Source organism: Metarhizium brunneum, chromosome 5 (genome assembly GCF_013426205.1).
Source record: "Metarhizium brunneum chromosome 5, complete sequence".
Lineage (NCBI taxonomy): Eukaryota > Fungi > Ascomycota > Sordariomycetes > Hypocreales > Clavicipitaceae > Metarhizium > Metarhizium brunneum.
In genome coordinates, this window is record NC_089426.1 from 3,851,485 (window position 1) to 3,866,961 (window position 15,477).

The 15,477-nt window shown below is 50.8% G+C and overlaps 7 protein-coding genes and 1 non-coding gene across 8 annotated transcripts; 4 read left to right on the forward strand and 4 right to left on the reverse strand.

Moving 5' to 3' along the window:
* Positions 1-887: 887 nt before the first annotated feature.
* Ech1_1 (Delta(3,5)-Delta(2,4)-dienoyl-CoA isomerase) lies at positions 888-1,968 on the reverse strand (the record flags this gene model as incomplete). The annotated part of the gene is made up of 4 exons (XM_014686364.2): positions 888-997; positions 1,068-1,451; positions 1,555-1,805; positions 1,865-1,968. The coding sequence occupies 4 exons, from the start codon at positions 1,966-1,968 to the stop codon at positions 888-890; spliced, it is 849 nt and encodes a 282-aa protein (XP_014541850.2).
* Positions 1,969-3,995: 2,027 nt separating this feature from the next.
* Positions 3,996-4,102, forward strand: G6M90_tRNA00000101. The gene has a single exon. It is a non-coding gene; the product is annotated as a tRNA-Ser (tRNA).
* A 218-nt stretch (positions 4,103-4,320) lies between these two features.
* Positions 4,321-5,322, reverse strand: KCR2 (Very-long-chain 3-oxoacyl-CoA reductase-like protein; the record flags this gene model as incomplete). Its single annotated transcript, XM_014686365.1, has 1 exon — positions 4,321-5,322. One exon carries the CDS (start codon positions 5,320-5,322, stop codon positions 4,321-4,323), a length of 1,002 nt encoding a protein of 333 aa, XP_014541851.1.
* Positions 5,323-6,288: 966 nt separating this feature from the next.
* Positions 6,289-7,557, forward strand: RPS4 (40S ribosomal protein eS4; the record flags this gene model as incomplete). Its single annotated transcript, XM_014686366.1, has 3 exons — positions 6,289-6,302; positions 6,456-6,878; positions 7,209-7,557. 3 exons carry the CDS (start codon positions 6,289-6,291, stop codon positions 7,555-7,557), a joined length of 786 nt encoding a protein of 261 aa, XP_014541852.1.
* Positions 7,558-9,984: 2,427 nt separating this feature from the next.
* Positions 9,985-10,540, forward strand: aspf3 (Peroxiredoxin Asp f3; the record flags this gene model as incomplete). Its single annotated transcript, XM_014686367.1, has 2 exons — positions 9,985-10,102; positions 10,173-10,540. The coding sequence occupies 2 exons, from the start codon at positions 9,985-9,987 to the stop codon at positions 10,538-10,540; spliced, it is 486 nt and encodes a 161-aa protein (XP_014541853.1).
* A 552-nt stretch (positions 10,541-11,092) lies between these two features.
* On the reverse strand, positions 11,093-12,039 carry rpl-24 (60S ribosomal protein eL24; the record flags this gene model as incomplete). The annotated part of the gene is made up of 3 exons (XM_014686368.1): positions 11,093-11,380; positions 11,592-11,735; positions 11,989-12,039. 3 exons carry the CDS (start codon positions 12,037-12,039, stop codon positions 11,093-11,095), a joined length of 483 nt encoding a protein of 160 aa, XP_014541854.1.
* A 428-nt stretch (positions 12,040-12,467) lies between these two features.
* Positions 12,468-13,799, forward strand: G6M90_00g092110 (uncharacterized protein; the record flags this gene model as incomplete). Its single annotated transcript, XM_014686369.1, has 3 exons — positions 12,468-12,637; positions 12,703-12,941; positions 12,997-13,799. 3 exons carry the CDS (start codon positions 12,468-12,470, stop codon positions 13,797-13,799), a joined length of 1,212 nt encoding a protein of 403 aa, XP_014541855.1.
* Positions 13,800-14,303: 504 nt separating this feature from the next.
* EGD1 (Nascent polypeptide-associated complex subunit beta) lies at positions 14,304-15,033 on the reverse strand (the record flags this gene model as incomplete). The annotated part of the gene is made up of 3 exons (XM_014686370.1): positions 14,304-14,536; positions 14,614-14,778; positions 14,982-15,033. The coding sequence occupies 3 exons, from the start codon at positions 15,031-15,033 to the stop codon at positions 14,304-14,306; spliced, it is 450 nt and encodes a 149-aa protein (XP_014541856.1).
* Positions 15,034-15,477: the final 444 nt, after the last annotated feature.

Genomic DNA, 15,477 nt, shown 5'->3' on the forward strand with positions numbered 1-15,477 from the left:
TGGTGCTTAGGTAGGCAAGGGATGGGGGAGGACATGGCGTTTGGGAACGGGAAGACAATGGTATATGAATGATGAGAAGGCCGAAGGGGTGAGTATATGTAATCATGGTCAGAGCGACTTGGTGCAAGCATTGGCTTTTCAGACTCGCATGACAAGCGTGTGAGGTGTATAATGGCCGTTTGGAATATACAGTTCCTCCTTTCTTTGCAAGACTTGCCATCATTGATGGGTACGTACGTACGTTTAGATTCGTGCACTTATACTATGGTGGTCAGATGTCGTCGCAGGTCGTGGCACGATTTTCAATCTGGCCGGTGTTTATTTCCCTCCTTTGAACCTCTTTTCTAATCAGGCCCCCGTCTTCTGCGGCGCAGCAAAACAAGTAGAGACATGCACCGTGCATGCGTTTATGCAGACGCTCCTCTGACATTTTCAGCCTTTCTCCCGCGCCTTGCTTGCTCCCTGGACGGAATCCCCGCCGCCAGGTACTCGTCGTTGACGATGAGGCTACAGCCAGATAATGTGGTAGTAGTCCGTTGGGAATAAGTTGTACCTAATATAATACTTGATATAAAGCACTGGCAAAGTATTGCCCTGACCACTTAGCTGAAGTGTCTTGATTGAAAGTTGCACTTTAATAATTAGCTGTATTAATCCTATTAAATGTGCAAAGGTGCAGAGCATTTGTGATTTAATACAAATTTGCCGCATTGTCTTTGATGGGTAAACCGGAGGTTTAGTACTTCCATCGCTGGCAACTAGTACGTATAGTTAAGCCATGGTTTAATTGAGAATACAACGTTTTGTGCATAAATAAATTTGTGTACTTATAGACATTGTACTAAATTTGCATTGCGCGACGCTAGTATACAATCATCATTTTCTTACTAGAGCTTCTCGAATGTCGGTGCCTTCTTCGACATTAACGCCTTGATAGCGTCAGGAACGTCCTTTGTTTGAACCACTGCCGTATTATAAGCCAGCTGGTACTGAAGCCCTAATCAAATTATTTCACATCAGCGCTCTTTTCTATAAACGGAAGCACCGGAAGCAGGCCTGATACGTACCTTCTGCAACAGTGCGACCTCGACTGTAATCCAGGAAATGTTTGACCGCCTGCACGGCCACCGGGCTCTTTCCGCCCAGGCTTCTCGCGACCCTGAATGCTTCCACAAGAGCATCTTGCTTTGTCGGGAGGACGCTGCCCACAAATCCAACACGGTAGGCCTCATCCGCGCCGAAATTCCTGCCCGTCATGGCTACTTCCTTGACCCAGGTATACGAGCCTACGACCTTGGGTAGACGCGCCAGAATCCCAATATCAGAGGCGATGCCGAGGTCGACCTCTTTCACGCAGAAGACCGTGTCTTTGGAGCATATGCGAATATCGGCAGCCGAGCAGATGTCGGCTGTCACTCCGAGCGCAAAGCCATGCAGCACACAGATGACAGCTGGATGGATTGTATCCTGTTAGCGAAATCCTACAGTTGAGCGCTTTTTTCTCAACTGGTAAAAGCGACCGGATACTAGGTATTGCAGGAAAAGGATGCGTACGTTTCTCACACTTCTCAATACTCGTGATACAATCCTGAAACTCGATTCCGAACCGTCGAAGGGCAGCTGCTCGTCTGGCGGGGTCCGCGTACTCCTCTGGCCGCGGAACGAAGGGTGAACCTTCCTTGGCAACCCATTTAAGATCTATGCCGACGGAAAATGCTTTTTCGCCGGATCCTGAAAATACCACCGCGCGAACAGAAGGGTCTACAGAGAGACGATCAAATACAGATCGCAGTTCCAGCCATACCCTAAAATATATTAGCACAGATGTGATGAGGGGCATTGTAGGTTGTAGCCGTCTACTTGCTCTTGGGAAAGTGCGTTTAATTTGTCAGGTCGATTGATTTCAACATGAGCCACCCATGGCTCGGGAACGGTGACTCTGAAATGGGTGTAGCCGTTTTCTCCCATTTTGATGGTTCGCGCACAAGATATAAAGAGTTCTGCTGTCTGCGCGGGTGAAGAAGTAAATGGAATTTACACGGCACATTGATGGATATAAATACTCCTCCACGTTATTCTTGCACAGAATAACCATTGCCTGGTTCCTCGGCCTGGCGCTGTGGGGATCCGAGGCTGTATGCGGAATTATTGCGAAAAAATGGGCGTGGCCACGCCACAAGTAATTGTCTGTTGATACCCCCTATATCCTGCGACAGGAATTCTAAAGTCGCGGGTCCCCGCAAACTAGCGCTGCCGCGTCGGGGTGATGACTTGACAGTGACATGTACCGCTACCGGCTGTAATTGTAACTATTGTCGGAAACACTCACAAAAGTCGGGTTGATTAGTGATCCCGATGTAGACCTCGACATGCTCTGTCCTGTCGCTGCCGGCGGGCCGAAGTGGAGAATCGTGTCGGCCGAGATCTGGTGGCCCGGGTACGCCACCACGTCAACGGCCGTGTACAGCGCTGGTTGGCTGGCCGTCGACCCACTTACGTCCGGGCTGGAAGATTCAAAGTGTGGCTTGCCATTGCCTCTGAAAGGCTACAGTGGTCTCTGTCGCAGGATGTAGGGGGTACTAACAGACAATTACATGTGGCGTGGCCACGCCCATTTTTTTGTGCAACAGCCTCCATGTTCAGGTTCCACCGGTTTCTGTCTAATGGTGTTTGTTACACAAGGGATGTTATAAGCGGTCAATCCTTTGGGCAGCAGCTCAGGCCCGCATTAGGAAAACCTGCCTGCTGAGTAACGTGCCAATTAGGCCAGCGCCCTTTTACCTCTATTTACAATACAGCTGTGTGTAAAAGATAAACGAGCGGTGGAACTTTGACCTGCAAATCCTGCTATGCCATTGTGTTGGCAAAGGCATTCATTAAACCCATAACAGGGGGAACAAGGGTCAAATACATACATGCTGTCAAACTCACTTGCTGCATACTACAGAGTCGACTTTATTAGAAATAGTCCTCATACAGCTACATGTAACCTTCCCAAAAGAAGGACTGACATTCGAGAGGTGCTTGATCGGCAGGACCTCCTCACAACAGCCCTTTAAATCCGCAAAAGTGCGTTGAGTTGGGTGTCCCAAACTTCTGTTGCTTGAGACGTACCAGGCCTACGTACGGAGTACTAGTTGCCAGGTATTCCGGAAAAGTGTAGCCAACGCATCTTCGCACATGTAAAGGGACGGGGGAAAACATGCCGTGTTAGGTGATGCCTCGAATAATCTCTGGCGCGTAAGATATCCGGTTGTCACACGGCCAAGGGCCCTGAACAAAGGTATCGGACCGCAAAGGTTACACAACAACAAAGAAAGGTATCACGAGTGACCGGAGCCGGACTATAAGTGTCGCACCAAAAAATGGGCGTGACCACGCCACATATACTCCGTATTGATGTGTTGGTACCCCCTATGTCCTGTGCGACAATAAGCAAGGACTGCCTCAGGCAGCAGCCCTCATCTACTTCTTGTATTTATAGACTTCCAGCCCCTCACCGCCTCCCAGAAATCCAAGGACCTTTGATATCTTTAGGTCGATTATTGAATTGATGATGTTTAAACACACGTTCTGAGCCCAGTTACCTATCCTTGTCACGCCGGTCTAGTGCTATTACTCACCTACAGATGTCACGCGTGCAACTAACAAAGCGAGCAAGGAGAACCAGCACAACATCGAAAGAACCAGGATCAATGTCCGCGGCATTGAAGTCCGTGGTATTCCGTGCGGAGCCGCCGGGAGTGCGCCGAGACCTTGCATACGTAATGCATGTCAACCGTCCCAGTACCATCTCCAGATGTACGGTGCTTGACCTCTTTGGAGTGATCAAATAGGGGTAAATCAGCGTGCCAAGTGTACCAGACTTGGCTCGTCTATTAATTACCCCAGCGATTGTCTCACACCTACAAAAAAAAACATAGGTCTCAATAAATAACTTTGTCACCTACACAGGCAAAAAATACCGAAACATCCAAGCGGCAAAAAACGAAATACGACACCTGCAGGATTCGAACCTGCGCACACGAATGTAATGCCTGATTCAACACGCCTGTTCTCAGGCTGTAGCAGGGCATCGCCTTAACCACTCGGCCAAAGTGTCATGGTTAAAAACCGGGGCTTGCCATATCTCGCTCCTAATTAGGTTTTCAAAGGTGCGACTAGCGAAAGTGGAAGATGCAGATACAGTGGCATCTGGTTTGGTTCTGTTGGATTGCACCTGCCACGATTTATGCATGTCAATTTGCATACTACCTAAATCGTCACGTAAGTGATGGCAAGCTTCATTTTATTATTGGTGAAATGGTGTATGGAGTTAAATCAATCTGACTTTTTGCTCAGCTCCACTGCTCGCTCGTTCCTCATAACACCCTGCAACACCCGGCCCTCCAACCATTTTGGCAAGACGGTGAAACCAACGGTTTGCAGTGCGTGAGACCAATATCCAATGACACACCCGTGCCCATAGCCAGCCCGACTGAGAGCAGCGCGTGCCATATCTTGAGCGCTGGGCGTGAATAACGAAGGCTCCTCTTTGTAGGCCGCCACACCCGTCACCCTGCCAACTCTGACCCCAAGCAATTCAACCTGATCCGATCCAGGGCCGTGGCCAAGGGGCATCTCAAGAGATACGGACCGGGTTAGAGTCATGAGAAACTGCTTACTTGACCCGTAGGATGACAGCAATGGAAATCCAGTATCCGCCAAGGAACTGATGTTGATGATGAGAGATGGTCCGTTGCGGCAGAGAGTAGGGAGGAACTGTCGCATCATGTGGAGTGGGAAGCTGGCGTTTAGACTGACGTTTCTGGTGATTCGCTCCTCTGACGAGTCCATCAACAGTCTGTAAATGGGACTGGTTGACATGCCACCGGCATTGTTGATCAGGACGGTGAGATGCAGACCCTCCAATTCCGCTCCTATAGCTTTAAAGTCTAGAGCCTCGCTGTTTTGGCCATGTTGCTCACTCGGGATGCAGTTGGTACAAGCCACTTTGCTGGCATCCGCGACCAGGATCCTGAAAGATCTGCTGGGATGCTTTTTCTGCAAACCATCCTTGACAGAGTTCAGCTTGCCGGGATTTCTGCCATGCAGCACCACGTTGAATCCATGGGTAGCGAGTTCTTGTGCAAATGCTGCGCCTATGCCGTCTGATGCGCCCGTGACCAAGGCCCACGGTGAGTCGCCATTGGGGGCAACGTGAGCAAACCGATGCAGCCGCGAGGGAAGGATATAGATGCCAACTAGGTGTATTAATTTGATCAGAATATAAGAAGCCGTGAGCCACCCGAGGGCGACTATTGGACTCGGAGATTGCGGCATTGGTATTGAGGTGACGACGGGTTCGTGCTAAGCAAGGGCGGGAGAAGGGGCTGGCGTTTAGCAACGGCTTCTGTTCAATCCACCAACAGACAATGGTACGGTGGATGCGTTCGTTGATTCGAGCGGCAATTGTAAAATTGGTAGAATTGAAACAGGTGAGAGTCGAGCGAGGAGGTGGTGAGGTTACATATGGGATTGGAGCTCGGTATGTTCATGTGACGACGACGCCATTGAACGACGCCGCAGTGTGAAATGCCTGGGGCACGTTGTGCAACCCTCAGTACGTATCCCGTCATCAACCCATTTCTGCAATCTGCTCCAGCATCATGGATCGTGCCGCCTCAACCGGATCTTGCAAGTCGATATTCCATAGCCCACCTGAATCTTTTTCTTCAATTCTGTTTCAGTTTCTCGGAATCATCGTCGATACCCTCGTACAACAGACACATTATTTCGGCGTTCTTGCTGCTGTCACCACCCGTTGGCTCCGCAGCCGCCTAATGTTATCGTATGCATAAAACGCCCGCTTCGTGTTCTAGACTCATGACAGACGGATCAGCCAGAATTTCGGCCAAGAAGTGCGCCTCTTCAATGGCTTGCCGGCGCCAGCCCTGGCGAGGAGTCGTTGCATGCGTCGCATCTCCCAGGATGGCAACTAAGGTGGAGATATCTGGACGCTCGACCAAGGCCCGTTGCGGAGACACCAAGGCAAGGAAGGGTAAGGGGAGTTCGAGTTTGTCACGTGATATATCACATGGGCAACCTGCTCTTGAATCTTCGCTTCTGGTAGCAGAATTGCGGGGATTGTAGGGCACAAAGCCCCCCTCTCGCGTTGACACTAGCGTCGCCTGCGGAAAAAAAAGAGAAAGCTGTGGCCCCGATATTTGCACTCGCCGCACTCGTTGGCTCAACTTGGACTTTGGACTTTTTCCTCATCACGCCCATCGCCAACAGGTAGTCGACAAAATGGCCCGCGGAATGTAAGTAACACAGTCAACAGAACAAAACGAGAAGTCAGCAATTGATCGTTTGTGTTTTTTTACACACCGTTTCCAATTGTTGACATTTTTTGCTTGTCTGCGGATTCGAGATGAACATCCTGACGAAGCCCGGGTTTACTAACATTTCGGCAGCAAGAAGCACCAGAAGCGCCTCAGCGCCCCCTCGCACTGGCTGCTGGACAAATTGTCCGGCACCTACGCTCCCAAGCCCTCTGCCGGTCCTCACAAGCTCCGCGACTGCTTGCCCTTGATCGTCTTCATCCGCAACCGCCTCAAGTATGCCCTCAACTACCGCGAGACCAAGGCCATCCTCATGCAGCGCCTGGTCAAGGTTGACGGCAAGGTCCGCACCGACATGACCTACCCTGCTGGCTTCATGGACGTCATCAGCATCGAGAAGACTGGCGAGAACTTCCGCCTCGTCTACGACACCAAGGGCCGCTTCACCGTCCACCGAATCCAGGCCGAGGAGGCCGAGTACAAGCTCGGCAAGGTCAAGCGCGTGCAGCTTGGCCGTGGCGGAATCCCATTCTTGGTTACGCACGATGCGAGAACGTGAGTGTTTTGGCTTTGAAAGAACCAAACCCTGTTCTGTTAGACATCATTCAGTCGTTGGATCAAGCTTTGGTCGATTCTTCTTCTTTCGAGGACTCTTCGTGTCTTTCTCGAAGTCCACAAACTTTCCACCCCCGTCTCCTACCATGTCGATTGATTATATTGCCATATAATGTGTTGGTGTACGATTTTGGGACTAGGAAACGTGGACCGGAAAGAATGAAGAGCTTCGAGAAGAGACGAGACATGGCTTGTTTCAACGGCTGTAATGTACCCCCCTCGGAGAACCCCAGGTTGGCTAACTGTAAATCTCTTTTTGCGTAAATTTAGCATCCGTTACCCTGACCCTCTGATCAAGGTCAACGACACCGTCAAGATTGACCTCGCCACCGGCAAGATCACCGACTTCATCAAGTTCGACACTGGCGCCGTTGCCATGGTCACTGGTGGTCGTAACATGGGCCGTGTTGGTGTCATCACCCACCGTGAGCGTCACGACGGTGGCTTCAACATTGTCCACATCAAGGACGCCATTGACAACAGCTTTGCCACCCGTGAGAGCAACGTTTTCGTCATTGGCCAGGATAAGCCCTGGATCTCCCTGCCCAAGGGCAAGGGTGTCAAGCTCACCATTGCTGAGGAGCGTGACCGCCGCCGTGCTTACACTCAGTCCCACTAAGTGTCTCTTGATACATGGTGCCATATACCCTAGGTAGTGTACTTGGATGACATGTGGGAAAGGGGGTGAGACGACGGGAAATAAGAAAATAAAACTTTTGTTTGGCATGTGGAACTGGAGTCTCGGATTTGACGAATTTCTTCCTTCTGGGGCCCATGATAAACCCTGGAGAATATAGCCGGCCATGTGAGGCTTACGAGTAAAAAGAACAATTACGCAAAGCTAAGGCGTTCCTTGTCAAGTGATCTTCACTCTTCCTCGTGACTGTATCGTGTTCTAGGCTACAGTGTGAATACTGTTTCTTAAATGTGACGCTGATGGCCGTTTCGTTCGAGCTGGCCTTGGGAACAAGGCGGACTGACGCGACTTCTATAAAAACATTGAGAGGCCCATCAGGCTGGTTCAAGTCCTACGAAAGCGGCCATCGGCATTACACATCTTATACTGCTGGTGTTTTCATCGCATGTATGTTTACTATAGTGTCACAGATTTGATTTGTTGAATTCAATGTATACATATGCACAAAGCAACAGTTTGCGTGGAACAACCCAGCGCAGTCCGCGTGTGATCAGATTCCTGGTAAATCACATAACACATGGGGCCGCAGTACCTTGACATGATCCGTGATAAAGGGCCACGAGGGCTTATCGTGCGTGAATCGATGGACTGGCCTAGCGAACTAGCAACAAGAGTGTCATAGACACATCCTGGTGTATGAGCAAAAAATAATTATACCTCACCATCGGCGACCGGCTCGGCCTCCGAAGTCCACACATTATCGATGCATGGTCCGTAACTCTGAGTGAGCTGATTCTTTCCAACTAACATCCAATGACTGACAATCTCGTGTACCAGTCAAAGGCGAAGTTCTACTACAGAGGTATGCATAAACATAGACATGTAAGGCAAAAAGCATCTGACGTAACAAGGTATCCGCACATCACACCGCAGACTATTACATGCTGCAGTGTATGACCGCCACTTAGCTCATGTCCAGCTTGTCCTGATAGGAGGTATATTCTCACCGGATCAATTTGTATGAAATTCGCAAATGTGACGTGATGAAGGCATTCTCGGGACGTAGCGGAACAGTCATTCCTAAGTGAATATGGCGACGGTTGTGCTATGAGTACTCCGTAGCTGCCCTCACCATTTTCGCCTCGTCTGCCGGCAAGACACAAACCGTGATTCACTAGGGCAGCGATAACGAGAAAATACTTACCAACTCAATGTGGAAGAACTTCCCGCGACCATCTCCTTGACAGGTCGTGCTGGGAACAATTCCCTCGTCCTTGAGAATATTCTGGCCTGAATGGGGATCATGGACGTCATAGCCTCATAGGTCACCCACCCAAGGAGTCGATGGGAACGGCGCCGCCTCTCAAGTGCTCGCACAATATGCTAAAATGCTTGGTGGCCGATCCCGCAGCAATGACCCACGAAACAATGCTTCGCCGCCCGAGTTCCGCAAGCTCCATCATCGTAGACCGAGACGGCCCCAGCAAAAGACCCAGTACTCACCTAGGTACGGATAGGCTCGTCATGGAAAAATCACCAGATTTCGGGAGCCTATTATCCGTGCTAGTTGTCCAAGATGGTCGCCATCAACATCTACCCAAGTCTCCGCCCCCGAGACGACACTGTTCCTAAGCCCGCGGTGTCTGAAGAAACCAGACCGTGGGCTTCGCCATTTGACTGCATCAAGGTGAGTACAAGGGATGATAGCCGGCCATCCGGGTTCCTTGATAAGTGAGGACTGACTGATGTTGATCTTCGACCAACCGTAGCCTCGTCTGCAGTCGCCGATTTCGGATGCTCGTCTCGGCAGCAAAGGACAAGAAATAAATGACGGTGAAACATGTTGGTGGTAACAATTGGAGGAGGCATATTTAAGAGTTTCCTCTACGACGGATACGGAGCCTTACGTTGAGTAAATCCGCGGCGGCTCAGTCCGCTCCTGCCGGCAGAAGTACAGGACTCCGTCGGCAACCGCCAGCTGAAGCTCAGTGACGTGGGAAGGAACCCCGCCCCTCCCTGGCTCGTTCCTCACGTTGAGCTGCCCCTCTGCCTCCACCATGCAATTCCAAATAATTCTCCCAGACACCATTGCGTATTTTTGGGCCCCTCTTGCTAATTGGAGCTTGAGCTGTTCCAAGTGCCACTTGGGCAGTCGAATATAATGTGTTTTTCGGAGGCCTTTGTTATGGGTCTGGAGCCCTGTTGCCCTGACTAATGCTAATGCATTTGTTAAGGCTGTTGGCGTGTTTGTGGTCCCTTCAATCGTAAACCGCAGCCCCTCCGAGGGGCAATAGACAATTATATAATAACCCTCTGCCGTTCTTGCTTTCGTCTCATGCTGCTCAATTTCATACACACCGTCGCTCAAACACGTCAAAACAAAACCTTCCACCCTCCATTACCGTCATCATGTCTGGACTCAAGGTCGGCGATTCTTTCCCTGAGGGTGTAAAGTTCTCTTACATCGAGCCATCTGGCGACGACATCAACACATGTGGCATTCCTGGACCCTTTGATGCCAGTGCTGGTATGCTTCCCGCAGCGAGCTCCATGAGCTCTTCATCAAGAGTCAATTGCTAACAGGTGTCTGTCCTTAGAATTCAAGAAGAAGAAGGTCGTGCTCGTCTCCGTCCCCGGCGCCTTCACCCCCGTCTGCTCGTCTGCCCACCTCCCCTCATACATTGCCAACCGCGACGCTCTCAAGGCCAAGGGTGTCGCCCAGGTCATCATGATTGCCTACAACGACGCCTATGTTATGTCTGCATGGGGCAAGGCTCACAACATCAAGGACGACTTTATCCTCTGTGTCTCGGACCCTGGCTTTAGCAAGTCCATTGGCTGGAACGATGGCGAACGCACCTCTCGCTACGCCATTGTTATTGATCAAGGAAAGGTCATCTATGCTGAGAAGGAGACAAGTGGCATTGAGAAGACTGGCGCTGAGGGTGTTTTGGCCGCCCTGTAAATTAGACTCAATACTACGATAGATCGGGACTAGGCTGCCGCGTGTTCAGCAGCTGCAGATAGAATAGACTAGATTAAAGATTAGAAATGAGGAACTGATGAACTTCAAAATATTGAAATATTCGGGTTGCATTTCGTGACAATAACCTCGATTCATGTGGAATATTCTGGAGTCGCCATTGGGCTGTGTTTTGACTTCATCCTGGACCAGCTGTGTCCCCTGCCGCGCAGGACTAGCAGCCGTACAGACAAAATGCCCCTCGTGCCAAATAGCCGTTCGTCATTGCACCCTATACCTATTACCGAGTCACCAGGAACCACAAAGCATGCAACATTGAACGAGAAGCTAGTGTTTTGACTTTGAATCATTGCACAGGTATGTCATTTGCTCAACTACCAATGCACCCTATGGCATTCCATGCACCCGAGAATTTGTAGAAGAACCGGCCGGAAAGGACACAAGAACCACATACTCCACCACTCTTCCCGTTTTCTCTTTAATTCATACCGCTTTTTGCACCAAACCCCCCAAGACAAATTTCAATATCTTAGCTTAGCGAGTTCGGGCGGCAACCTTGACTGGTGCACCCTTGGCACCCTGCTTGCTGACGTTTCGCTGGGTCTGGCCCTTGCCAGCGGCGGCAGCGGTCTTGGCCTTCTCAGCCTTCTTGGCAGCAGCGGCAGCGTTCTTCTTCTCCTTGCTCTCCTTGATAGCCTGGGCACGGGCGGCAGTTCTGGCCTCGGGGCGCATGGAGCGTCGCTCCTTGATCACATCGAGGGAGGCACCGACGATGGCACGCTGGGCCTTGACGGTTCGGCGGGTACGCTTCTTGGCAACTTCCTGTACAAGGCATTAGCATTAGCAAATGGTTCAACTGTGCCGCCAAGATCCCGGCATATATCCCGTCAGACGAAGAAACCGAGCCTCCGTTGCCGTCTCCTGGGTTGGCTGATGCCCCTTTCATGTGCAGATAGCCCCAGACTCAAGAACAGCAACGTCATCTCGGTTCTGTCTCGGAACATGTATGCCGGTTGATGTAGTCGGATCGTACCTCAGAGATACCCTTGCGGTGCTGTCGGCGGTACAGAACAGTCCAGGCGATGCGGCGAGGGTTCTTTCGCTGCAGGAACAGTGACTCCGACTTGCCATTCTGGAATCGGAACACCTTGCTGTCGCCACGGACGTAGATTTTACCCTATCAGACGGCATGTTAGCAAAACCTGTCTGCCGAATTGTACCCTACTCCCCCTCGTCATGATGTCTTCCGGTCCGCGATAAAAAGAATTCCGTTTGTCCAAACAGTATATATCCGTCGTACATCCATCTTGTACTGCCTCTTCCCTCTTTTATATCGATTTTCGCCCGTCAAGGAACCCATTTGCGACCGGAAACACAACCATGACGACGGGAGTACTCGAAAGGGAAAATGGGATCAAAAATAGTCGTACCTTGCCAGGGTAAATTCTCTGGCCCGAGAAGGTATCGTCGTAGGTACGCATCTTGTCGCGGTTGTGGGTTTATAGCGACAAGGTGTATGTGTCGAGGACCGTAGATTTGGCGGGTTGGCAAAAGTTGAGCAGCGTGATACGGGCAATTTCTCGAATTGGAGGTGTGTGCCATAATGACTAATCGGTCTAGGGCAGACGAGGCGCTAAAATCGGGTGACTGTGCGGCACATGATGGGTCACGTGTATACCTGGCAAGCGACGTTGATGGGAGGGAGTTGTGGGGATTTGGCTTCCCAGTTTGGGTCAATTGGCAAATAGGGCTCCAATCCGCCAAAAGTGTCTCAAGGCCTTGTCGCTTCATGGACCTTGTGAAATGAAACTCATATATCTTGAGAATTTACGAGGATATTCAGCTTCAATTTCTTCTTTTGTAGTTTGAGATTGTAGGCTCTATGAGATGAGCCACTATTTGCTCTTAAATGCCAACGACCTCACGAGCGAATGTCATCGCGCGAACCGTCATATCGCAGTTCCAAAAGCTACCAGCAAAGCGAAAGCCTACAGTCCGAAATAATGGATTGCACGAATGGGTTCCGCTGAGTGGCATTGTCGCCGAAAAAGATGGGAAATGGACCTGTTTAGCTTTGGCGTAAGTACCTTTCAGATGGGCGTGCAACTGAAAACCGTAAATCACTAAAGAACTTTACCACTTAGCACAGGCATGAAGTGTCTTCCGGCGTCCAAACTTCATGAAGCAGATGGCAATGCGATTCACGATTGGCATGCCGAGGTCCTCGCTATCAGGGCTTTCAACCGATTTCTGATAGACGAGTGCAAAACTTTACAGCAGGGGAAGTCTGCTTCCATTCTGCAAGCCTGCGGCTCGCATGAGCCTAAACCGTTCCGCATCAGAGACGGTTTGAAGCTTCACATGTACTGCTCTGAAGCACCCTGTATGCTCTCCGTATCGTGGTCAAATCTTACATAAGGGTCTAATTGCTTCACCAGGTGGAGATGCAAGCATGGAGTTGATAATGGCAGCTCAAGACGACGCATCGCCGTGGGATATCCCGCCGTCACCCGCGACAACAGAATCAGGTGCAACTGCGGCATCGCTTCCAGGTCGAGCCTATTTCTCCCAACTGGGTGTTGTTCGACGCAAGCCCGCGCGCGGCGACGCTCCTCCAACCTTGTCCAAGTCCTGTTCCGACAAAATCACACTCAAACAATGCACATCGCTCCTCTCATCACTGACATCTCTCTTTGTCGATACTTCCAGCGCTTACATTGACACGCTGGTGCTTCCGGGGTCTCAGTACTCAGCTACAGGCTGTCAAAGGGCATTTTCGGAACGTGTGAACAATTTGATGAATGTATCTTGGCCCGGGGGCTACCAGTTCCGTCCGTTCACCGTCGAGACTACTGATGAAGAGTTTGAGCTTTCGAGGAAGACAATAAGAGAAAGGTCTGAAAACATTGCGCCAAGTAACATTTCGGCTGCGTGGTCTGCCACAGGTGTGGAAGAGACGATATTGGGTGGTGTTCTTCAAGGGAGGAAGCCTTTCGATGTCAAGGGCGCCAGTAAGATGTCTAGGAGACAATTGTGGTTAGCAGCCAGAGAGGTATCCAACAGTTTGAATGGCTACGGTGGTATAAGGCAGCTTCTGAGCTCCAAGACCTACCAAGACGTCAAGAACGGAGAGTTGTTAGCGGATAGGCGACATGTCAAGCAACACGTTCGGACAACTGCCTTGGCCGGCTGGATTCCAAATGTCGGCGACTCAAATTTCTCGATCTGTACCGGTGCTTGAAAACAAAGCCAGGGGCAAAGAGCACTGGCAGGTATTGGAGAATACTGTTTACATCATTAAAGATTTGGCATTTTCCCTAGATGCGGTTGGGGTCTTTGTCCGAACCCGAACCTGCTAAAGACAGCTTTCACGCTCCCGTGTCGCTTACATCCGCCGCCACACTCCTCATGTCCCGACAGTTCTTGCAACAACTCCTTTTTCTTTCCACGTAATAGACAAGAACATTGGCAAAAACGTCGCAGACAAATTTCCTGCAACAGGCAGAAAATATGTGATTGGGGTCCTTTCCACGATGAGAAGAAAGCAAACCAGAGTAAACCCAATTGAAATAAAAATCACCAAGCACCAAGTACTTCATTCCAAGGCCAGCCTGACGGCACTTCATTTCGCAAGAATACGCCACCCTAGCCAGTTCCCATCTTGTACTAAACCCCATCCCCTCCTCTTTCCCGTTGGTCATCAAACAATGTTCGTGCCGGAGAGGAACTCTTCATAAGATCAAATTTACTCGACCTTGCTCTCGAAATTCTCGCCCTCAACGAGGTCGGGGATCTCGTCGTCGTCCTCACCCTTCTCGGCCTCTTTCTGCATATTCTGGTAGCTCTCGGCGAGCTTGCGGAGGGAAGCGAGAGAGTCTGGGCCCAGCTGGTTCAGGATGCCGGGGACAAGCTCAGTGAGCTCCTTGTCCTCTCCATTACCGTAGATAGCGAAGGTGTTGGAGGGAACAGCGGCGTGGACTGTACGCAAGGGCGAGGTGTCAGCAGGAGATCTTGTGCTCCGTTTTCCGGCCCTGGATTCAAGTATATGTACGCACCCTTGGGAGCAGAGAAGTGAATGACATTGCCATCCGACTTGAACATGTTGACCTCCTCAATTGCCTGGATGGGCTGAGTGTTCAGCTTCTTCAAGGTCTGCTGGAGCTTCTTGTCGTCGGCGCCGGATCGAGCGGGCGCACGCTTGACCTTTCTTCGGGGAGTACCTTTGCCACTGCATATTGTAAAAAGCAAGCGGTTGATTAGCTTCGGTCGGTGAGTCGATCGTTGGAATTTCAACTAGCGTAACATCATGCCATCGTCAGATATGCGGTGAGAACTTACCCTACGTAGGCGAGTTAGCAATCTCCAGAATTTCCCATCACCCCTCTCCAGGAACTGAATTCCCCCCGTCTAGCAGTCCACTCACCGATACGGCCAGCCTGGCCAAGCTTCTTGAGGCGCTCCTGGACGTCAGCCATGTTGAGAGGTTATGAAGGAAGCGGAGGAGAAACTATATTCGCCCGTCGGCTCGTCAGCTCAAGACGTATCCCAAAAAATCACCTACGGCGCCCAGGATCAAGTACAGGATCAGCCGGACGACGTCGGGATGAAAAATGCCGAGCTACAACATCGGTTGGGAGAGTCACTACGCACCGAAAAAAGATGAGGGGTTGCGTCAAAGAGGCTGATTTGTCGCCGACGGCATGGATTGGTGATGGAGCAAAGCAAGAGTCGTTTTTGTGCGTGCCAAGAGTTTTCGCCTGTGGAAAATGTATTGCCCGAGAAGGAGGCCCCACCGGCGCTCGACGCCACGGTTGTTGGAGGCTGGCCAGAAATCTGGGGCTAGCTAGCCCGGACGTCCATGGCCAACTGTCAGCACAGTACGGAGTATTCCGTACGGAATAGTACCGCACATGACCACC